The 24,771-nt window shown below is 48.4% G+C and overlaps 1 protein-coding gene across 6 annotated transcripts in view; it reads right to left on the bottom strand.

Moving 5' to 3' along the window:
• ILF3 (interleukin enhancer binding factor 3) overlaps positions 1 to 24,148 on the bottom strand; it is a 40,486-nt gene extending 16,338 nt beyond the window's left edge. For all 6 annotated transcript variants that reach the window (XM_010373749.2, XM_030935322.1, XM_010373751.2 and 3 more), the window contains exons 1-4: positions 23,923 to 24,148; positions 6,120 to 6,209; positions 5,559 to 5,788; positions 4,964 to 5,141 (exon numbers count right to left, since the gene is read on the bottom strand). In XM_010373749.2, coding sequence (XP_010372051.1) covers positions 4,964 to 5,141; positions 5,559 to 5,788; positions 6,120 to 6,122 — 411 coding nt within the window. In that variant the 5' untranslated portion in view covers positions 6,123 to 6,209; positions 23,923 to 24,148. The remainder of the gene's footprint in view (positions 1 to 4,963; positions 5,142 to 5,558; positions 5,789 to 6,119; positions 6,210 to 23,922) is intronic.
• Positions 24,149 to 24,771: the final 623 nt, after the last annotated feature.

Genomic DNA, 24,771 nt, shown 5'->3' with positions numbered 1-24,771 from the left:
GAGATCACGCCACTGCACTCCAACCTGGGCAACAGAGAGACTCTGTCTCAAAAACAACAAAAACAAACAAACAAAAAAGCATTGTTAGACCAAGTGCGGTGGCTCACGCCTGTAATCCCAGAACTTTGGGAGGTTGAGGCGTAACCTGGCCAACATGGTGAAACCCCATCCCTACTGAAAATACAAAAATTAGCTGGGCGCAATGGCAGACGCGTGTAGTCACAGCTACTCAGAAGACTGAGGCAGGAGACTCACTTGAACCTGGGAGGCAGAGGCTGCAGTAAGCTGAGATCGTGCCACTGCACTCCAGCCTGGGTGACAAGAGTGAGACTCCATCTCAAAAAAAAAAAAAAAAAAAAAAAGGAAAAGCAATGGCAAAGAGTTTAGGATCCAGGAGGAGGAGACCCTCCTTTCCTCCTTTTGCCCTTTAGTGGGTAATTAACTTTGGATAAATCTCTCATTCAGACTTACGGCTCTAATCTGTAAAATGGACTTAATGACATGAACTACACCACAAGGCTGCTGGAAGCCTCAACCAGACACTGCGCGGAAAGCGGAGGACACTGCAGAGTGGGCATCCAGCCACTGCTACTTCCATGCTGGGATGAGCAGCCAGACAATGTGGAATAAAACCTGTGTGCAGTAAAATAGCCAGTGTGCAGTATCCTATGATGCATCTAAAAGTATGTACTTGCTGCAAATGCACATCTACAACGACCCTCACAACTATCCTTATTCTTGATACCATTGTATATAACGTGACAAAGAAAATTCAAGCTTTTGGCTGAGGGCGGTGGCTCACGCCTGTAATCCCAGCACTTCTGAGAGGCCGAGGCGGGCGGGTTACTTGAGGTCAGGAGTTCAAGACCAGCCTGGCCAATATTAGGAAATCCCGTCTATACTAAAAATTTAAAAAAATAGGCTGGACGTGGTGGCTCATGACTGTAATCCCAGCACTTTAGGAGGCCAAGGCGGGTGGATCACAAGGTCAGGAGATCCAGACCATCCTGGCTAATACGGTGAAACCCCATCTCTACTAAAAATACAAAAAATCAGCCAGGCGTGGTGGCGGGCGCCTGTAGTCCCAGCTATTTGGGAGGCTGAGGCAGGAGAATGGCGTGAACCCGGGAGGCAGAGCTTGCAGTGAACCAAGATTGCGCCACTGCACTCCAGTCTGGGAGACACAGCGAGACTCTGTCTCAAAAAAAAAAAAAAAAAAAAAAAAAAAAAAAAAAAAAAAAAAAAAAAAAAAAAAAAAAAAAAGGCCACGCGTGGTGATAGGCGCCTGTAATCCCAGCTACTTGGGAGGCTGAAGCACAGAGGCAGAGGGTGCAGTGAGCTGAGACTGTGCCAATGCACTCCAGCCCAGGGGACAGAGAAAGACAGTCTCGAAAAAAAAAAAAAGAAAAGAAAATTCAAGTTTTTAAATATTTTTGCTGAAGGAAGCTAAGTATATTGGGAAGAGAATAAATACATTGAAAACATCTGAAACAGGATTTCTCAACTTCAGCACAACTGAACTTCTGGGCTGGAAAATTCTTGGTTGGGGGAGCTACTCTGCACATGATAGGGTGTTGAGCAGCATCACTGATTTTCACCCATCAGGTGCTGACAGCACCACAGCACCCCACCACCACGCTGTCAACAGACACTGCCAAAAGTTATCAGGGCAGGGGGGTGATTCATTCCTCTTAAGGAACCACTAGAAATGATTTTTAAAATCCCTATTATTTTCATCTTTAAGGAATAATTACTGGCCAGGCTCAATGGCTCATGCCTGTAATCCTAGCACTTTGGGAGGCTAAGGCAAGCAAATAGCTTGAGGCTAGGAGCTCAAAACCAGCCAGGACAACATAGTGAAACCTCATATCTACAAAAAATTTTAAAAATTCGCCAGACATGGTGGCACACACTTGTGGTCCCAGTTACTCAGGAGGCTGAGGTGGGAGGATTGCTTGAGGCCAGAAAATCAACGCTGTAGTGAGCTGAGATTGCACCACTGTACCCGAGCTTGGGCAACAGAGCAAGAGACCCTGTCTCCTTTAAAAAAAAAGGGGCAGGGGGGGCGTGGGCACGGTGGCTCACGCCTGTAATCCCAGCACTTGAGGAGGCCGAGGTGGGCGGATCACGAGGTTCAGGCCATCAGGACCACAGTGAAACCCCGTCTCTACTAAAAAAAAACACAAAAGAATTAGCCGGGAGCGGTGGCAGGCGCATGTAGTCCCAGTTACTCGGGAGGCTGAGGCAGGAGAATGGTGTGAACCCGGGAGGCGGAGCTTGCAGTGAGCAGAGATCACGCCACTGCACTCCAGCCTGGGTGACAGAGCGACCAGCCTGACCAACATGGAGAAATCCCATCTCTACTAAAAATACGAAATTAGCCAGGCATGGCGGTGCATGCCTGCAATCCCCACTACTCAGGAGGCTGAGGCAGGAGAATTGCCTGAATCCAGGAGGCGGGTTTTGTGGTGAGCTGAGATCACCCCATTGTACTCCAGCCTGGGCAACAAGAGTGAAACTCCATCCCGCTCCCCCCGCCTGCCTCCCCCAACCCCCGATTACCACTATGGGCCAGACACAGTGGCTCACGCCTGTAATCCCAGAACTTTGGGAGGCAGAGGCAGGCAGAATACCTGAGGTCAGGAGTTCAAGACCAGCGTGGCCAATGTGGGCTCTACTAAAAATACAAAAATTAGCTGGGCTTGGTGGAGGGCACCCATAATCCCAGCAACTCAGGAGGCTGAGGCAGGAGAATCGCTTGAACCCAGGAGGCGGAGGTTGCAGTAAGCCAACATCACACCAATGCACTCCAGCCTGGGTGACAGCAAGACTGTCTCAAAAAAGAAAAAGAATTATCACTATGCTGATGTACTTTCAAAAGAAAAAGGAAAAAAAGAAAATTATCATACAAAAATTTCACAGCTTCATCTTCAATGGCTCCTCAGAAGTATCTAATGCACTTCCATTAGCTCCACATTTTAAGTTTTGTCCTGAACCTAAAATTGTCAGTCCCATGTGAGAGAATACAAATCTGCATTGTGTGAGTAAATCAGGTTTTTCTTTCTAAGGAATAAGACTAAAACATTCAAAGGCTATGGTGGCTCAGGCCCGTGATCAAGAGTTCAAGAACAGCCTAGGCAACGCGGCAAAAACTCATCTACACACACACATACACACAAAACAGCTGGGTGTGGTGGCGCACGTCTGTAGTCCCAGCTACTCGGGAAGATGAGGTGGGAGGAACACTTGAGCCAGGGGAGGCAGAGGGTGCAGTGACCCAAGTTCATGCCACTGCACTCCAGCCTGGATGACACAAGACTCTGTCAAAGATTCAAAGATGCTTGTACACTTCTTTTTTGCTTATCCTATACATAAATACAGGGGGACTGTGTCCTGAGGAGGCAACACCTGGCAGAGGTTCTAATTTCTCCAAACAGCCCAGCTGTGGGTCTTGGGATCTATTCCTCAGCTGCCCTGCAGCTCTGTCACATCATCTGTCCCACTTAGAGGAAGATGAAATAACACACATCAAGAGCACATCTGGTTGAGGGCCTGACTTTAGTAAACACTCAATAAACAGAGACCATTATTTATGCAATACTTTCACAATGAAACAAATACATGGTTTTTAAAAAAAAAAAAAAAAAAAAGATCTTTTAGCTGGGAGTGGTAGTACATGCCGGTAGTCCTAGTTACTCAGGGCGCTGCAATGGGAGGATCACCTGAGACCTGGAAGTGGAGGTTGCAATGAACTATAATTGCCCTGCCACACTCCAGCCTGGGCTACAGAGCAAGACCTTCCTTATCTTTAAAAAAAAAAAAAAAAAAAAAAAAAAAAAAAAAAAAAAATTGGCCAGGCACGGTGGCTCATGCCGGTAATCCCAGCTCTTCGGGAGGCCGAGGTGGACAGATGGCTTGAGGTCAGGAGTTCGAGACCACCCTGGCCAACATGGCGAAACCCCATCTCTACTAAAAATACAAAAATCAGCTGGACGTAGCAGCACGTGCCTGTAGTACCAGCTACTTGGGAGGCTAAGGCAGGAGAATCGCTTAAACTCAGGAGGCAGAGGTTGCAGTGAGCCAAGACTGCACCACTGCACTCCAGCCTAGGCAACAGAGTAAGACTCCATCTCAAAAAAAAAAAAAAAAGTGTGTGGTGGCTCACACTTCTAATCCCAGCACTGTGGGAGGCTGGGGAGAAGAGGACTGCTTGAGGGCAACAGTTTGAATCCAGCCAGGGCAATACAGCAAGAACCCCTCTCTATTTATAAAAATAAAATAAACATATACAAAAAATTTTCAGCTGGGTGCTGTGGCTCACGGCTGTGATACTAGCACTTTGGGAGACTGAGATGGATGAATGAATCACCTGAGGTTGGGAGTTAGAGGCCAGCCTGGCCAACACAGTGAAACCCCGTCTATATTAAAAATATAAAAATTAGCTGGGTGTGGTGGTGCACGCCTGTAATCCTAGCTACCTGGGAGCCTGAGGTAGGAGAATCATCTACCTCAGAGGTAGAGGTTGCAGTGATCTGAGATCGAGTCACTGTACTCTAGCCTGGGCAACAGACTGAGACTCCATCTCAAAAGAAAAAAAACAATTCTTTACATTTAGCTTTGGATCCAATGGAAGAGATAACAACTCTGCTATCTATCTAGCTATCCATCCAATGGAGCCTAGACGTGAAGTTTATGCCCAATGATCTTCGGCTTGTGTGCTGCCTGGCACAAAACAAGCACGGGGTCCTTATGACCCCTGCAGTCAGGTTCCACAGAAGCTCAGTGGCTTGTTGGTGTCCTGCTCGTCACCTACTGAGAAGACACATGCACAGCAAGTGCCAGGGCAAGTCTGGCATGTGCTTCTTGGAGCATGGCCTAGCTGGACACTTTTTCCTGGGCCCCACATCCTCAACCAGCACGTCTACCAACCACCCACCTACCCGGCAGTGACAGCCACACTTACAGCAAGCTGGATGGCCAGGTTGTCGGCCACCTTGTCTAGGAGGGCGGTTGTGGGCTTCTCCTTACACAGCAGCACCAGCTCCAGATCCAAGTCCCCCTTGAGTAGGAGGCCCTTTGCCACCAGGCCCACCCGCATCACTCCCCGCAGGGTTCTGGTCATGTGCTCCGTCTTCTGTTCCCTGAGGGACAGACCAACATCCAGCTCAGTGAGGAATTCAGTCTGACCACGACCCAGAGGTCCCAAGACAGGCTGGAGTCTCTTAGAAAACAGGAGCCAACCCCTACCCTACGAGGTCAGATCGAGACCATTCTGGCTAACAGGGTGAAACCCCATCTCTACTAAAAATACAAAAAAATTAGCTGGGCGTGGTGGTGGGCGCCTGTAGTCCCAGCTAAACTTGGGAGGCTGAGGCAGGAGAATGGTGTGAACCCGGGAGGCGGAGCTTGCAGTGAGCCGAGATCACACCACTGCACTCCAGTCTGGACCACAAAGCGAGACTCCGTCTCAAAAAGAAAAAAAAAGAAAACAGGTACCAACCCCTACCCTGGCTACCCTCTCTACAAGAAAGAAAACGACGACAGAAAACCTCACTTACCCAGCCCCTTCTTTACTGTCGTCCTCTGGGGGCACATCCATGTTTTCGGACTCTGCCTGCTCGCTGCTACCCTTTTCCTGCTCGTCTATCCAGTCGGACACAGCTTTGAGTGCCCGCTCCGTGTGGGACACCATGTTCTGGACTGCCTCCAGCTCCTCTTGCGTTGGATAAACGGAAGAATGCTTTGCCATTACATGGCGGTCATCATTCACAAAAATTCGCATTGGACGCTAGGGATGTGAGAATTAAGTTAAAAATGATGTAAAGAGAGCAAGCAGCCCAACATTCATCTTTTAAGCTGCACAATTCCGAACGATGCTATATCGCTTGTGTGTAAAAACCAAGCCTGCAGGAGCACAACTGAAGGACCAAGGAGGAACAAGCAAACTGAACAGCTGTTGTGTCCGGGCAGTGGGAGACAGAATGGAATACAGAATAGATAATATTACTTTATAATCCAAAAGAGCTAATAAAAATGGTAATGGAATCAAATGCTTTGGAAAAGGTTACAAACGTCTCTGTACATGAGTGAAGAAACAGTATCTGTGATCAAAAACTTACCATTTTTACTTCTGTAGTGTCTGGAAATCAAACTTTTGCTTATCTTTTCAGATCGTGATAGATTTCCTTGGTGTTATCAATACTTCAGCTCTATAAGATCAGAAAATTTTTTTAGTTTCATATAACTTATAGTAGGATTTATTTTAGCAACCAGGTACACAGTAGCAAGAATGACATGTGTGCTGCCTCATGAAGGGCCTGTCAACACAGCAGGACACATCTTTATTTCCAAGTAACCACTGCTAAGCCAAGGCATTAACTACGTAACACTCTAAAAATGAAAACAGATGGTTTCAAGAAATCTGATCTGACTTCAGGCCTACAGACACTCAGATGGTATTTTACTTTCTTTTTTATCTTCCTTTACATAAATATGCCCATTTTTACAAGTATGAAAATATTAACAGGTCTCCAAAAAACACTACAGGTAGAAATGCTCACATCAGGCTAGGCACAGTGGCTCACGCCTGTAATCCCGCCACTTTGGGAGGCCGAGGCGGGTGGATCACTTGAGGTCAGGAGTTTGAGACCAGCCTGGCGAACATGGCAAAACCCCATCTCTACCAAAAATACAAAAATTGGCTGGGTGTGGTGGGCACCTGTAGTCCTGGCTACTTGGGAGGCTGAGGCACAAATATCGCTTTAGCCCAGGATACGGAGGCTGCAGTGAGCAGAGATCACACCACTGCACTCTAGCACGGGTGGCAGAGCAAGACTTCATCTCCAAAAAAAAAAAAGAAAAAAAAAGGTTTACATCAAAATCTTGGTGCTTGGAGAAGGAAAAGAGAGGGAAGGAGCTCTAATCCCTGACAGTAATGAAGAGATGGAAGAAAGACATGTGGCAAAGGGTCCCAAAAGGTTTCTGTAAAATGAGAAAGAGCGAACCTCCCGAAAAGTAAGTATCTGAAATATCAGGTGGACGACGACAACCACAGCAGGTTCAACTCTGAAGATGCTAAGACAACTGAAGTGCACAACAGAATCTTTCAGGACAAACTAAGCCATAATTACTATTTCGGTCTCAGTATCATGCCGACTCCAACCTACTCAATTCCCACTCTACACAAACAGTCTGGTCCATACTGCAATCTTCCAAATGAGTAAACAACCAAAAAACCCCATCAGCACAATACATACCAGATGAATCTACCCCCTACAAGCAACTGCCAGCCCCTTCCGACTAAACTAGTTCCCAGCCAGCAGAGCAGGCTCAAACCTGAAAAGGCCCAAGCATCAAGGATAAATTCTGACATGCTGGCCAAAACAAGACCTTCCCAAAATACCCAGGACTACCTAGCAAAATCTAACTGCAAAATCTAAACATCCCAAACTTAAAAACCTAAGGGTGCTTGAGTGAGGTGGCTCACGCCTATAATCCCAGCACTTTGGGAGGCTGAGGCAGGCGGATGACGAGGTCAGGAGATTGAGACCCTCCTGGCTAACACAGTGAAACCTCATCTCTACTAAAAACACAAAAAATTAGCCGGGTGCGGTGGTGGGCGCCTGTAGTCCCAGCTACACGGGAGGCTGAGGCTGGAGAATGGCGTGAACCCGGCAGGCAGGGCTTGCGGTGAGCCGAGATTGCGCCACTGCACTCCAGGCTGGGCGACAGAGCGAGACTTTGTCTCAAAAAAAAAAAAAAAAAAAAAGAAGAAGAAGAAGTCAGGAATTTGAGACCACCTTGGTCAACATGGTGAAACCGGTCTCTCCCAAAAATACAAAAATTAGATGGACGCGGTGGCGCACACCTGTCATCCCAGCTACTAGGGAGGCTGAGGCAGGAGAATAGCTTTAACCCAAGAGGCAGACATTGCAGCGAGCTGAGATTGTGCCACTGCACTCCAGCCTGGCCAATAGAGACTCCACCTCAAAATAAATAAATGAATAAATAAAACCTAGGGGTCGCCGGGCACGGTGACTCACGCCTGTAATCCCAGTACTTAGGGAGGCCAAGGCAGGGGTATCACCTGAGGTCACGAGTTCAAGATCAGCCTGGCCAACATGGTGAAACCCTGTATCTACTAAATATACAAAAAATTAGTCGGGCGTGGTAGCACATGCTTGTAATCCTAGCTACTCAGGAGGCTGAAGCCCAAGAATTGCTTGAACCAGGGAGGCGGAGGTTACACTGAGTCAACATCACCCCATTGCACCCCAGCCTGGGTAACAAGAGCAAAACTCTGTCTCATTAAAACAAACAAACAAAAAAAACCTAGGGGTCAAATGATACGCCTGCAGAGCCCAGCAACAGGACATGGTGGGGTCAAAGGCTTCATGACAGGGGAGGGATGCAAGAGAGGAGGAGTGTGAGGGGGGCATGGATGAAAAGGGCAGAAAGCCAGTCCCTGGGCTCAGTGACTCAATGCGCCTGAGACTCACACCATGGGGTGAGCCACTCGATCGATCGTCCAGAGAAAGCTTCTGCACAGACTTGGACCTGAAACTCCACTTGCCCAGCCCACTAGCTTCCTTCTTGCATCAGCAACATGGAAGCAGCCCCTCTACCCTCGGCAGGACTACGAAAATGAAACAAGTCAACCTACTTGAAGCATGCAGCACATATCCCACAGACCTAACAACCGGTACCAGATCCTACTGCTGAAAAAATCTGCCTCCCCAGGCTGCAGCGAGGGCCAGGTGTGAGTGATGTGTGTGCAAAGGGCACCCTCTCCTCCACCTCCCATGTCTCTTCACCAAGCCAGAGTCAAACTCCAAAGGGCCTTCATTCCCCACTGATTCTGCCAAGCCAATTCCCTTGGCTGTGGTTTCCCTGGATAGTCGCAAGGACACTGGGAATCTTGTTCATGAAGTGAATCCTTATGAAGGAATTGCAGTTACTTCAGTTAGGGGAATAATACTGTGGTTGTGCTGTAAAGAACCACCTTTAACTGTTCCACACATATTTAAGACAAATTTATGGCTGAAATTATATACCTGGTATTTGCTCTGAAATATACCAGGGAGCAGATAGTAGAGAAGGATAAAACAAGACTACAGAACATGACAGCTGCTGAAGCTGGGTGACGGATACTGTAACTCTTTTGTGCATGTTTTAAAAATTCGATAGGGCCGGGCGCGGTGGCTCAAGCCTGTAATCCCAGCACTTTGGGAGGCCGAGATGGGTGGATCGCGAGGTCAGGAGATCGAGACCATCCTGGCTAACACGGCGAAACCCCGTCTCTACTAAAAAATACAAAAAACTAGCCGGGCGAGTTGGCGGGTGCCTGTAGTCCCAGCTACTTGGGAGGCTGAGGCAGGAGAATGGCGTAAACCCGGGAGGCGGAGCTTGCAGTGAGCTGAGATCCGGCCACTGCACTCCAGCCTGGGCGACAGAGCGAGACTCCGTCTCAAAAAAAAAAAAAAAAAAGAAAGAAAAAAAAAATTCGATAGGCCGGGCGCGGTGGCTCAAGCCTGTAATCCCAGCACTTTGGGAGGCCGAGACGGGCGGATCACGAGGTCAGGAGATCGAGACCATCCTGGCTAATATGGTGAAACCCCGTCTCTACTAAAAAATACAAAAAACTAGCCGGGCGACGAGGCAGGCGCCTGTAGTCCCAGCTACTGGGGAGGCTGAGACAGGAGAATGGCGTGAACCCGGGAGGCGGAGCTTGCAGTGAGCTGAGAGCTGGCCACTGCACTCCAGCCTGGGCGGCAGAGCAAGACTCCGTCTCAAAAAAAAAAAAAATAAAAAAAAATAATAATAATAAAAATAAAATAAAATAAAAATTCGGTAATACATTTTAAAAAAATGATTTGTAGAGATGGGGTGTCGCCATGTTGTGTGGGCTGGTCTCGAACTCCTGGGCTCAAGTGATCCTCCCACCTCAGTCTCCCAAAGTGCTGGGGTTACAGGTGTGAGCCACCATGCATGGCCAACTATTTTTGTCTTTTTGAGAGAGTCTCTCTCTCTCACCCAGGCTGGAGTGCAGTGGTGCGATCTTGGCTCACTGTAATCTCCATCTGCCAGGTTCGGGCAATTCTCCTGTCTCAGCCTCCCAAGTAGCTAGGACGAAAGGTGCGTGCCACCACGTCCGGCTAATTTTTGTATTTTTAGTAGGGACAGGGTTTCACTATGTTGGCCAGGCTGGTCTTGAACTCCTCAATCTCCTTGAACTGGGGAGGTAGAGAATGCCATGAGCCGAGATTGCGCCACTGCACTCCAGCCTATGTGACACAGAGAAAGAATGTCTCAAAATAAGTAAATAAAAATATACCACCACCACCACCACAACAAAAATCTACTGAAAGAAGCTCCTGGGAGAGGTGGATCGTAATCTGCAGCAGGGGATATACCAGGTGAGCCTGGATCCTACTGGAGCGCCAGAAAGCAACAAAGCGCTGGTGATTAGAACAGTCTTATCCTGAGGACATGGGAGCTGACTTATGAGGTATCTCACTGGCTACATGTCAGACAAATTCAAAAAGAATCATGCTTCCACCTATGTGAAGTTCTAGAATAAGCAAAACTAATCAGTGATGGGACAGCCTCTAGGGGACGGTGGCAGGGATCACATGGGAAGGGGCCCTCCCAAGCTTTCTGAGGTGAAGGTTACACTCTCCCTCCTGACAAGGGTTGGGTATATGCAGTGGCCCGAATTCACTGACTGGTATACTAAACATCTGTGCATTATTTAAAAAGAATAAAGAGACTGCGCATGGTGGCTCACCATGTTGGGAGGAGCATTTGTCAGGAGTCCAAGACCAGCCTGAGTGAATCTACAAAAAAATTTTTTAAAGAAAAAAATAAAAATCCAACTGAAAATAAATACTAAATTCTTGTTACTATGTAAGAAGGAAGATTACAACTTCCTGCTATTTAGTTGGAAACGCCTCATAAAAATAAAGTGAGGCAGGAGCAGTGGCTCATGCCTGTAGTCACAGCACTTTGGGAGGCCGAGGGAGGCAGATCACTTGAGCACAGTAGTTCAAGGCCAACCTCGGCAATATAATGAGACCTTGTCCCTAAAAAAAATTTTAAAAATTAGCCAGATAGGGCCGGGCGCGGTGGCTCAAGCCTGTAATCCCAGCACTTTGGGGGGCCGAGACGGCCGGATCACGAGGTCAGGAGATCGAGACCATCCTGGCTAACACAGTGAAACCCCGTCTCTACTAAAAAATACAAAAAACTAGCCAGGCGAGGTGGCAGGTGTCTGTAGTACCAGCTACTCGGGAGGCTGAGGCAGGAGAATGGCGTAAACCCAGGAGGTGGAGCTTGCAGTGAGCTGAGATCCAGCCACTGCACTCCAGCCTGGGCAACAGAGCGAGACTCCGTCTCAAAAAAAAAAAAAAAAAATTAGCCAGATAGGCTGCGCGTGGTGGTTCACACCTGTAATCCCAGCACTTTGGGAGGCTGTGGTGGGTGGATCACCTGAGGTTGAGAGTTTAAGACCAACCTCGCCAATATGGCGAAATAGAAACCCGTCTCTATTAAAAACACAAAATTAGCAGGACATTGGTGGTGCATGCCTAGAATCCCAGCTACTCGGGAGGCTGAGGCAGGAGAATCGCTTGAACCTAGGGGGCGGAGGCTGCAGTGACCCAAAGTCACGCCACTGCACTCCAGCCTTGGCAACAAGAGCGAAATTCCGTCTCAAAAAAAGAAAAAAAGAAAGAAAAAAAAATTAGCCGGGCGTGGTGGCACCTGCCCATTAATTTCAGCTACTCAGGAGGCTGAGGGAGGAGGATCACTTGAGCCCAGTAGATGGGAGGCTGGAGTGAATCAAGACTGTGCCACTGTACTCTAGCTTGGGCAACAGTGTGTGAGACCCTGTACCCCGCCACCCAAAAAAAAGAACTATAAATATAGTTAATAATATGTAGAGGGAAGACTTGCAACTTTCTGCTACTTAGTTTGAAATGTATCATCAAAATAAAGTGGCCAGGCACAGTGGCTCATGCCTGTAACTCCAACACTTCAGGAGGCTGAGGCGGGTGGATCATCTGAGGTCAAGAGTTTGAGACCAGCCTAACATGGTGAAACCCTGTCTCTACTAAAAATATATAAATTAGCCGGGCATGGTGGCAAGCGCCTGTAATCCCAGCTACCCAAGAGGCTAAGGCAGGAGAATCACTGGAATCAGGAAGGCAGAGGCTGCAGTGAGCCAAGATCTCACCACTACACTCCAGCCTGGGCAACAGAGCAAGACTCCATCTCAAAAAAAAAAAAAAAATGAGGCCAGGCATAGTGGTTCATGCCTATAACCCCAACACTCTGGGAGGTTGAGACGCAAGGACTGTTTGAGCCCAGGAGTTTGAGACAGCACTGAGCTATGATTGTACCACTGCACTCCAGCCTGGACAACAAAGTATAACCCTGTCTCTGATCAATCAATCAAGTGAAGAGAACTATAAGTGGATGGACAAATAGGTAAAACACAAGCAGTTAAATGCCCACAGCACAACCTAGGCTGTGTATATAGGTACGTGTTCATTAAATTTATTTTATTATTATCGTATCTTGAGACAGTTTCACTCTTGTTGCCCAGACTGGAGTGCAATAGCATGATCTGGGTTCACTGCAACCTCTGCCTCCCAGGTTTAAGCGACTGTCCTGCCTCAGCCTCCTAAGTATCTGGGATTACAGACATGCGCCACCACACGTGGATTTTTTTTTTTTTTTTTCCAGAGGGAGTCTTGCTCTGTCGCCCAGGCTGGAGTGCAGTGGTGCAATCTCGGCTCACTGCAAGCTCCGCCTCCCAGGTTCACACCATTCTGCTGCCTCAGCCTCCGGAGTAAATGGGACCACAGGCATGTGCCACCACACCCGGCTAATTTTTTGTTTTTTTAGGAGAGACGTTTCACCATGTTGGCCAGGATGGTCTCCATCTCCTGACCTCATGATCCTCCTGCCTCGGCCTCCCAAAGTGCTGGGATTACAGGTGTGAGCCACCGCGCCCAGCCACACCTGGCAATTTCTTTTTTGTATTTTTAGTAGAGACGGGGTTTCATCACATTTGTCGGGCTGGTCTCAAACTCCAGACCTCAAGTGATCCGCCTGCCTCGGCCTCCCAAAGTGCTGGAATTACAAAAGTGTGAGCCACTGCACCCAGCTTAAATTCTTTATTATTATTTTTTGAAATGGACTCTCACTCTGTTCCCCAGGCTGGAATGGAGTGCAGTAGCGTGATATTGGCTCACTGTGACCTCCACCTCCCAGGCTCAAGCACTTCTTCTGCTTCAGCTTTCCGGGTAGCTGGGATTACAGGCACCTACCACCATGCCAGGTTAATTTTTGTATTTTTAGTAGAGATGGGGGTTTCACCACGTTGGCCAGGCTGGTCTCAAACTCCTGACCTCAAATGATCGGCCCGCCTCGGCCTCCCAAACTGCAGGGACTACGGGCGTGAGCCACTGCGCCTGGCCTGAGTGTTCACTAAAATTGTATCACCTTTTTTTGTATGTTTGAAGATTTTCAAAAGATGTTACTAAAATAAAACAGATTTGACACATTAAATTTATATATATCCATGTCCATAAAGATACTTAAAAAAAAAACGAAACTAATTTCTCATATTAGAATTTACATCCAAACTTCATACTCTGAAAACTGTTAAAAGACTAAAGTTCACCCCCAGTTGATACAGACAATCTAATAAAAACGCCATGTGACAGACTAGAGTTAGGGGTAGAAAACCACCCCATTGCCAGGCGCAGTGGATCACACCTGTAATCCTAACACTTCGGGAGGCAGAGGCAGGCGGATCACGAGGTCAGGAAGATCGAGACCATCCTGGCTAACACGGTGAAACCCCATCTCTACTAAAAATACAAAAAAATTTGCCGAGTGTAGTGGCGGGCACCTGTAGTCCCAGCTACTCAGGAGGCTGAGGCAGGAGAATGGCGTGAACCCGAGAGGCAGAGCTTGCAGTGAGCCGAGATCGCGCCACTACAGTCCAGTCTGGGCGACAGAGCAAGACTCTGTCTCGAAAAAAAGAAAAAAAGCCACCCACCAACCACTGAAGCACAATGTATCATTTGGTCAAAATATCATCCCATCCAAAATGCCTCAGAGGACACACACACGCCCCCAACACACCTGTCTTCAGCAAATGCCCTGCATGTGGCTTTCCATCTGCTCTCTTCACTGTTCAAAACGAGAACCGTGGGTGTGCCCTTGCTATAACGAGTGCCTCACTTCACCTTCCTCTGCTGCCTGAGGCAGACCCTTGAAAAGACCCCTGAAGGGCCTTGCTGGCCTCCAGTTGGCTCTGACCACAACTGGCCAGCATGTAGTCCCTTACATGCCTGGGTCCTCCTCCCTTAGACCAGGCAACGGCAGCAATGCTTTCCGACTCACGTGGACAAATGAGTAAGAGTAGTAATTATCTGAACTAAAACAAATGTTTAAAAACTACAGTTATTGCTCCTTTTCAAGGCAACAAACCCATTTCTCTCTGTGAGCCCAAGACAAATTTGACATCCAAGCCAGCTTCTTGGAATCTGTCTCATTAACTGATCCAGGAATCTTCAGGATGAGCAGAAACCTCCCTTTCCTTTTTGTTTTTTTTTTGGGAGGCAGAGGCAGGCGGATGACGAGGTCAGGAGATTGAGACCATCCTGGCTAACACAGTGAAACCCCATCTCTACTAAAAATACAAAAAAATTAGCCGATTTTTTTTTTTTTTTTTTTTTACAAAATTTACAAAAAAATTTGTTTTTGGAGACGAAATCTCGCTCTGTCGCCCACATTGGAGAGCAGTGGTGCTATCTCGGCTCACTGCAAGCTCCGCCTCCCGGGTTCACACCATTCTCCTGCCTCAGCCTCTCGAGTAGCTGGGACTAGAGTAGCTGGGACTACAGGCGCCTGCCACTGCACTCGGCTAATTTTTTCTGTTTTTAGTAGAGACAGGGTTTCACCGTGTTAGCCAGGATGGTCCCGACCTCCCAAAGTGCTAGGATTACAGGCGTGAGCCACCACGCCTGGTCAGAAACTTCCCTTTCAAGAGGACTTTTAGTGAGGCACACTGCTGGCAAGAAGCCTACAGCACCCACTCACAAGCAACACTCCGCTGCCCCTACCAATCTAACTTTAAATGAAAGCTGCGAAACGATGAACAATGCTGTTCTTGCAACCACATTTATTCAAACCTGGCACCAGCAATGACTATTCTTACAATTTTTATGATTCAATCCTGGGCACCAGCAACATGCAGCTTCTCTGAAAACAAACTCAAGGCAGGATCAAGTGGTAAGTGAAGTATCGCGATTTTAAACGTGACTTCGGCCGGGCGCGGTGGCTCAAGCCTGTAATCCCAGCACTTTGGGAGGCCGAGACGGGCGGATCACTAGGTCAGGAGATCGAGACCATCCTGGCTAACACAGTGAAACCCCGTCTCTACTAAAAAATACAAAAAAAAAAAACTAGCTGGGCGAGGTGGCCGGCGCCTGTAGTCCCAGCTACTCGGGAGGCTGAGGCAGGAGAATGGCGTAAACCCGGGAGGCGGAGCTTGCAGTGAGCTGAGATCCGGCCACTGCACTCCAGCCTGGGCGACAGAGCGAGACTCCGTCTCAAAAATAAAATAAAATAAAATAAAATAAAATAAAATAAACGTGACTTCTTGGTGGTTTGGGATGGTTTAACACACAGGGATTCGTTTTTCTTTTGTTCCTGAATCCAGCCCACCCACAGCATGCAGTTACAGAAGCTTCAACCACAGAACATTATGTTTGTGGTGCAATGGCTATCTTTCTGACCTCTCACTAATTACACTGTGAGATTTATGGCACTTGTTGTTGGAAAAGAAACATGCCCAAGTTAGTTGAGCATGAGTGGATTAACAGATGTTTGTGGAATGGACAGGTACAGTCGCAACACCCTCACAGGTATGGCCCCACCTGTCTTCAGGGTATTTCATAAATCTTACAGCCTTCCCAGCCACTCTAGCGAATGGTCCTGAAGTGGATATTCGCCTTAGAGAGACCAAATTAGGCTTTGAAATTTACATAGACTCAACCCACCTCCTGGTTTCCTGACCTCTGGAGCTGGCCCATCCTGGGCTGTGAGCTGAAATGATACTCTCGAGCTAGGAGTCGTGGTGACTCCTTAAACTTTGACAGATTCACGCCATCAAGGGCACACTGAAAATTATTCTTAGAAAGCAACTGGCCAGACACAGTGGCTCACACCTGTAATCCCACCACTTTGGGAGGCTAAGGCGGGCGGATCACCTGAGGTTGGGAGTTCAAGACCAGCCTGACCAACATGGAGAAACCCCAACACTACTAAGAAAACAAAATTAGCCCGGTGTGCGCGCTTGTAATCCCAGCAATGCCAGTCTAAAATCTTGCTATCAATGCCATTCTGAAATATTTAACAACGTGAAGTCCAGTGCAATGGTTCAGGGTTCAGACTGCAACAGTGTTACTACATCAAAGTTAGGAATAAAGTGGTTTTTTTTTTTTTTTTTGAGACAGAGTCTTGCTCTGTCACCCAGATTGCAGTGCAGTGGTGTGATCTCAGCTCATCTACAACCTCCACCTTCTGAGTTCAAGCAATTCTCCTGCCTCAGTCTACCGAGTAGTTGGGATTACAGCCACAGACCACCATTCCTGGCTAATTTTTGTATTTTCAGTGCAGACAGGATTATACCATTTTGGCCAGGATGGTCTTGAACTCCTGACCTCAAGTGATCCGCCACCCTCGGCCTCCCAAAGTGCTGGGATTATAGGCGTGAGCCACAGTGCCCAGCCAGAAATAAAGATTTTAATAAATATTTTCAACTTAAAGGACTGTCCTTTATCTTATTCCTATAGTTTTGGTGATAAAGACAATCTTGTTACTCACGAAAAATGGAAATGGTGAATGATCACTAATTTAAATATATTTTCCTTGACAAAATAAAAACCTAGCAAATACTGCTGGGCGCGGTGACTCATGACTGTAATCGCAGCACTTTGGGAAGCCAGGGTGGGCAAATCATGAGGTCAGGAGTTTGAGACCAGCCTGACCAACATGGTAAAACCCAATCTCTACTATAAATGCAAAAATTAGCTGGGTGCGATGGCGCGCGACTGTAATCCCAGCTACTCAGGAAGCTGAGGCAGGAGAATCGCTTGAACCCAGGAGGCGGAGGTTGCAGTGAGCCGAGAGCGTGCTATTGCACTCCAGCCTAGGCGACAGAGCTAGACTCCATCTCAAAAAAAAAAAAAAAAACAAAAAGAACAAAAAAACAAAAAAAACAGTTGGCAAATACAAGTTGTTCCTCAAATGTTTCTGGAGACCCAGGACTCCAGGCTCACTAGTGTTGTGGAGTGCCCACAGTCCTAGAGTTAGAAGCCTGGAATTTGCCCCTGGGCTCTCCAACTTGGCAGCTTTGGGACCCTACAGCAAATCGCTTACCTTTCTGGTGCTGGGTGAAAAATAAGGATGAAAATACTACCTGCCTCGGGCTGCAGACAGCAAGGATTACAGGTGGCACTATGCGGAAATGTTTTGTGAACATACTACTACAAATGCAACGTATGAAGAGGATTAAATTGGGTACAGTTGTGCATGCCTGTAATACCAGTTACTCGGGAGGCCGAGGCAGGAAGATTTGTTGAGACCAGAAGTTCAAGACCAGCCTGGGCAACATAATGAGGGCCAGTCCTTAAGAAAAAAAAAGAAAAACATTAACTGCTCTTGGATGAACCAACAGAAATGCTTTAAAATCTGCCACCACAGAAAAACATTCAACATGACTTCACGTGGGAATTATCAAACCCTCTTTCCAGCATGCTCTCAGGCAGCAAGGGGGCGAGGGAAGCATGGTTGAGAGATCCTCCCATATCTGGCCGGAGGCAGAGGCAATCCTTCCCCATGTATTCCCAGAGTGAAGCCTTGGTTTTTTTTTTTTGTTTCTTTAACTTAGTGTATACTTCAATGTTTACTTTTTCCTAGAACTGTATTTTTCGTTAAGATTTTTTTTTTTTTAAAAAAAGACCATCTCTCACATGGACATTAAATATTAACATTCAAATATGAACTGTTTAGTAGCAAAGGATGAAGTAAAACCTTTTTACTTTGAAATAACTGCAGGCCCGGTGTGGTGGCTTACATCTGTAACCCCAACACTTTGAGAGGCCGAGGCGGGCAGATCACCTGAGTGAGGCCAGTTCAAGATCGCCCTAGCCAACACGGCGAAACTCAGTCTCTATTAAAAATACAAAACTTAAAAAAAAAAAATACAAAAATTAGGCTGAGCGCTGTGGCTCACACCTGTAATCCCTGCACTTTGGGAGACTGAGGCAGCGGATCACTTGAGATCAGGGGTTTGAGACCAGCCTGGGCAAAATGATGAAGCCTCATCTCTACTAAAAATACAAAAAATTAGCTGGGCGTGATGGTGGGTGCCTGTTATCCTAGCTACTCCGGAGGCTGATGCAAGAAAAATGAGGCAAGAGAAACACTTGAACCCAGGAGGCAGAGGTTGCAGTGAGCCGAGATCATCCCACTGCACTCCAGCCTGGATGACAGAGACTCCGTCTCAAAAAAAAAAAAAAAAAAAAAAAACACTCTGATATGAGAAAGTAGTTTTATAGACAAGTAGCAGGAAAAAAAGTGGCCTGGAAGACTAATTCATCTCCAAGACTTTTTATCTTTATCTAAGACCTTAACCTTCAGCTTTTTGAAACAAAAGCCTCAAAAAGGTAAGGACAACTGTCACACATGTTCACGGAAAATTACGGACTTCACACTGCCAAGTAGAACTTCTCACTACCACTTAAAATTATAAAAATAATTTGGAGCAAATTGGCTGGGCGCGGTGGCTCACACCTGAAATCCCAGCACTTTGGGAGGCTGAGGCAGGCGGATCACAAGGTCAGGAGACTGAGACCATCCTGGCTAACACGGCGAAACCCCGTCTCTACTAAAAACACAATTAGCTGGGCATGATGGCGGGCGCCTGTAGTCCCAGCTACTCAAAAGGCTCAGGCTGGAGAAGGGCATGAACCCGGGAGACGGAGCTTACAGTGAGCCGAGATGGTGCCACTGCACTCCAGCCTGGGCGACAGAGCAGACTCCGGCTCAAAAACAATAATAATAATAATTTGGAGCAAATTTACATACTGTAATACACATTCAACTTTGTGACTAAATGATCCATGGTGATCACATATTCCACAAGAGAATGGCCCTCAGACAATGAACACATTTTTGTTTTAAAATGAGTGCCACTGGGCAAGGCGGCTCACATCTGTAATCCCAGCACTTTCAGAGGCTGCGACAGGAGGATCGCTTAAGCCTAGAAATTTGAGACCAGCCTGGGCTACATAGACCCCGTCTCTACAGAAAAATAAAATTGGTTTAAAAGTTTAAAAATAATAATAAACTAGTAGCTACATTTTCAATTTCTTCACTATGTAAACATTTAATGAGAAGAAAAAAAAATTAAATTCTGGCCAGTAGCGATGGCTCACTTCTGTAATTCCAGCTTTTTGGGAGGCCAAGGTGGGCAGATTGCCTGAGCACAAGAGTTTTGAGGCCAGCCTGGGCAACATGGAAAGACCCTGTCTCTAGAAAAAATTCAAAAAATTAGCCGGGTGTGGTGGCATGTGCCTGTGATCCCAGCTACTTGGGAGGCTGAGGTGGGAGGATTGCTTCTGGAGCCTGGGAGGCAGAGGTTGCAGTGAGCGGAGATCATGCAACTGCACTCCAGCCTGGGTGACAGAGCAAGACCCTGTCTCAAAAAAAAAAAAAATTAAATTTTAACCGGACATCACTTTTACAAAACGCCTAAATACAGCTGATGCTAAATGTATCTGAATTTCCAACTGCCATTTTTTATTTTTTTGAGACGGAGTCTTGCTCCATCACACAGGCTGGAGTGCAGTGGCACGATCTCAGCTCACTGCAACCTCCGCCTCTTAGGTACAAGCGATTCTCCTGCCTCAGCCTCCCAAGTAGCTGGGACCGCAGGTGTGTGCCACCGTACCCGGAAAATTTTGTATTTTTTTTTTCTTTTTTTTTTTAGTAGAGACAGAGACGGGGTTTCACCATGTTGGCCAGGATTGTCTCAAACTCCTGACCTCATGATCCGCCCACCTTGGCCTCCCAAAGTGCTGGGATTACAGACGTGAGCCACAGCACCTGGCCACCAATTGCTATTTATAATGGAATCACCTGTGAAGTGTTCCATGGAAAAGTTTCACAAGGATTCTGAGATCATAAATATCATAAAAATTTCTTAAAAATCAGCACACCTGGCCGGGCGCGGTGGCTCAAGCCTGTAATCCCAGCACTTTGGGAGGCCGAGACGGGCGGATCACGAGGTCAGGAGATCGAGACCATCCTGGCTAACACGGTGAAACCCCGTCTCTACTAAAAATACAAAAACTAGCCGGGCGAGGTGGCGGGCGCCTGTAGTCCCAGCTACTCGGGAGGCTGAGGCAGGAGAATGGCGTAAACCCGGGAGGCGGAGCTTGCAGTGAGCTGAGATCTGGCCACTGCACTCCAGTCCGGGCGACAGAGCGAGACTCCGCCTCAAAAAAAAAAAAAAAAAAAAAAAAAAAAAAAAAAAAAAAAAAATCAGCACACCAATGAGGCCTCCAACCACCACCCACCTGCCTACTCTACTTTCACAATTATTTCCACACCAGCTTACTCTGTATAATTATACAGACGGGAAAGCTACTTGTTTCAGATAAAATGGACAAATGCTTCAGCAGTAAACTAAAGTTTGCCTCATGCCTCCCAGGCCCCAAATCTCTTTACTCATTCATTGTGCAAAGATGCCACTCAAACCACTATCTGCCTCAGATTTCAAACCTCCTGATGGAAAACAAATCAAATCTTTCTCTGCTAAAACTTAGTTAACATAAAAAGCATCCAATAAATATAACCTAGAAGGCTGGGAGTGGTGGCTCACTCCCGTAATCCCACCACTTTGGGAGGCGGGTGGATCACCTGAGGTCGGGAGTTCCAGACCAGCCTCATCAACATGGAGAAGCCCCGTCTTACCAAAAATACAAAATTAGCTGGGTGTAGTGGAGCATGCCTGTAATCCCAGCTACTCAGGAGGCTGAGGCAGGAGAATCGCTTGAACTCAGGAGGTACAGGTTGCAGTGAGCCGAGATCGCACCACTGCACTCCAGCCTGGGCAACAAGAGCTAAATTCTGACTCAAAACAAAACAAAACAAAACAAACAAACAAACAAACCCTAGAAAATCCTAGTTCCTGCAAAGGTTCAATCACAGCAAGATTCAAATAAAAAGCTCACAATTTCCTGGGCCATAACTGCTAATACTAAATGTTAACACTTACACATCTCTCTTTTTTTTTTTTTTTTTTTTTTTTTTTTTGAGACGGAGTCTTGCTCTGTCGCCCAGGCTGGAGTGCAGTGGCCAGATCTCAGCTCACTGCAAGCTCCGCCTCCCGGGTTCACGCCATTCTCCTGCCTCAGCCTCCCGAGTAGGTGGGACTACAGGCGCCCGCCACCTCGCCCGGCTAGATTTTTGTATTTTTTGGTAGAGACGGGGTTTCACCGTGTTAGCCAGGATGGTCTCGATCTCCTGACCTCATGATCCGCCCGTCTCGGCCTCCCAAAGTGCTGGGATTACAGGCTTGAGCCACCGCGCCCGGCCTTACACATCTTTCAAAACTGCACAAGGTGAATTAACTTGCTGACAAAATGTAGCAGGATGGCAAGTCCAAGAGGTATAAATGGGGGAAGGAATCACTCCTTTGGAGCCATGAAAGGTAATCAAAAGAAACCGACAAAGAGGGTGAAAACAGTCCATAAGAGAACAGGCCCCAGCCCAAAGAAAACGACTAAAGGCTTTTCCCAGAATAGAAGACTTCTAACCCCCACATCTTGCTAAAGCCTGAAGAAGAAAAGGGAAGTCTACTGTGTACCCAAAGGAAAGGGACTTAGGGAAGACTTCTTCCCCATCACTGACTCTACCTGTCCCCTACCTGGAGGCCTTAACCAGGGAGCACCGTATATGTCTGTGTGATCAAAATATTAGTAGCTGTCCTTTGTCAATGTAATATTTAACATGAAGAATTTAGGAAAAATAAAACACAGACTTAAGACTCCTCATGCTCAGGAATATGGGCCTTCAAGACTCTGCAAATACTAGAAGGAGCCAAAGGAATTTTTGCCTAGAGGCACCAAACAAGTTCAATCAGAAAAACCACAAACAATTAGGCACCTCTCAGCTCCAGGAAGAGGCGGCTGAGCTCCAGGAAGATAGGGAGACTGATAAATAGCGCCCAGTGGGGGTAAGGCCAAGCCTGGCACTCATGGCCAGCCTCCAGTCTGAACTAAAGAATATTCCAAGCAACACTGGGGCCTGCAGATTCCATTCACAAATCCCAGGGACCACGAGCCACTCACACAGGCAAGGGGCCCCGGCACCACAGAACAGGGAGAGGAGCACCTGCCAGTGTCCTGCGGCCTCCCCCTGCTTTCCAGCTGTGAATGAGGCCGTGGTTCCCATACTTCATTCACAGTCTGGGCGGCTGCTGTAACTACATCCCACAAGACCACACACAAAGCATCAAGCACAAGGCATAGTGGCAGCACTCCGAGCAATCCATGGAGATTCCCAACCACAAATACCTGAGGAAAAGAGAGCTTAAAAAGTCCTAAATTTTAATCCTAACTTCGGATGGCACCTCGCGATTCCACGTGGACCACAAATATGCCATCACACCGCTCATTTCCAAGTAAGCAAAATCTTGAAAGAGATTCAGCATCATTGAATTACCGGAATTACCGGAGTCCAGAAAAGGATGCCACTGAAACTGATGCTTCGTTGCTGATCCATGTCACCTAAGCAGCAACTGGCAATCAATGTTGGAAATTTGAAGAAGAGATCCCTTACTCTCCTCAAATTTGGTCACTGAACTGGGGGAAGAGCAGGCAGACCGCCGTACACCCCAAATAATTCATCCAGGCGGTAGATTAACTGGGGCAGAACCTCCTGCGTAACCTCGAGAATCTCAATCGCTCAACTACGAGGAGAAATAAAGGTAGAAAGGGGTTTTAAGCATCCACGTTTCGGGGCCCAAGCTTGCACCCAAGCAGACTGCCGTTCTAGGGAAAGCAAATACAATCTGGAAAAACATTCAAAAATGAAAACAAACGAACTAAAGAAAAAGAAAGCTGAAACACTTGCAAGTTTGGACCCTGATCTGAGAGAGGCCTGGCTGACTAGAGATTTGGAAACCCAACGAACCCACAAAGGCTTCTTCTGCAGTCCGCGTGGGAAGGGGCTTCCAAGGAGGGGTCCGCCTCTCCGCGCCCTGTGAGGACAAAGGAGGCGACGTTTCCCGCCTCAGGAACCTGGGACTCTCCTGGAACCGGGGGCGGGACCGGGACAAAGAGGAGGAGGGAATAGGAGAGAAGTGAGGAGTGAGAAAGGGGGGTCGCCCCGCCGCGAAGCTCGGGACCCGAGGGGGTGTGTGCTCCAGGCACGTGCGCGCGTTCCCAGGAGGCCGCAACAGACAAAGCCCGGCCCAGGGGAGGCGGCGGCCGGGGGCCCGGTGCGCGCGCACCCCCCGCGCGTGGCGCCGCCGCCGGCCGAGGGGCCGCGTGTGGGGGGGAGCGGCTGCGCGCGCACCGAGTCCTCGCCGCCGCCGCCGCCGCCATTTTGTTTCCTCCGCACAATGGAGGAGAGTTAACGGCCGAGCGCGGGAGCGAGGCCGGCAAGGGAGGAACCGGTCAGCCGCCGGGATGAGGGGACCGGGGGGAGGCGGCGAGCGCGGGACCCCTCCAGCCTTGTCACCGCGAACCCTCGGTGGGGACCTCGGTGAGGAAGGCGGGCGGGGGGAAGGGCAGAGGCGGGAGCGGGCCCGGCCGCCGCCACATTGACGCTTACCTTGTCGGCGTCCCCTTCTTCGACCGCAGCCGCCGCCGCCGCCCTCCTGCCACAGCCCGCCGGGGTCTTCCCCCCAAAAGCCACGCGGTGCGCGCCGGGCTGCTGGGTCCAACTGCAATGGCGAGAAGAGGAGGAGGAGGAGTCCGGACCGGGGGCGAGCGGGCGGGCGGGCAGGCGCGCGCCGGGGAGGTGCGGGAACACGTGATCAGCTGAAGCCCCGCCCCCTTTGACGCCGCGTTGCGCCTCGACGCAGGCCCAACCCAAATGGGAGGGAGGAGCGAAAAGAGATAGGGGGCGTCTTGGGGTGGGCGTGTGTTATCACGTGGTACAAGCCTGGGTGTTTGCGTGCATAGTCACGTGACTTCGGCACCTTTCCCTCCGCTTTCGATAGGTTGCTCTATCATATGACAATGGCGAGTTTCGCAGTTTCCTTCGCCATCTGACAAGAACTTTTGGCGCCTTCCCTTTGCCGTATTGGGAGTCCTCCATCACGTGACGAGGTCACGCTCTGGTTTTCGCTAAGGCGGTTTTTGAGCGGCCATTACCACGTGATGCAAGGCGAGCGTAAGAGGCGGAGCCTACCCATGGCTGTAGCATTTCGCGCCTGCGCGGCCGCCATCTTACGCCCGTCGCCCTGAGTACGTTAGCGGAAATGGCTCTGAGAGGCTTAGACGCTTGTGTAGCTTGTTATTGGCGGTATGTTGGCCGGAGACTTTCGGGCTACAGTGGAGGTGGCTCTGCTTCCCGCATCTCTCTTGAGAGGCACAGAAGGTCAGAGATGCGTGCGAGGAATGGCCAGGTCCAGCGTCTCCTCGTTGCTGTCCCTTGATCCCGTGACCGGCGCCGATG

Source organism: Rhinopithecus roxellana, chromosome 8 (genome assembly GCF_007565055.1).
Source record: "Rhinopithecus roxellana isolate Shanxi Qingling chromosome 8, ASM756505v1, whole genome shotgun sequence".
Taxonomy (NCBI): domain Eukaryota; kingdom Metazoa; phylum Chordata; class Mammalia; order Primates; family Cercopithecidae; genus Rhinopithecus; species Rhinopithecus roxellana.
Note: the sequence above shows the minus strand (reverse complement) of the source record. Positions and strands in the feature narration are given on the sequence as shown.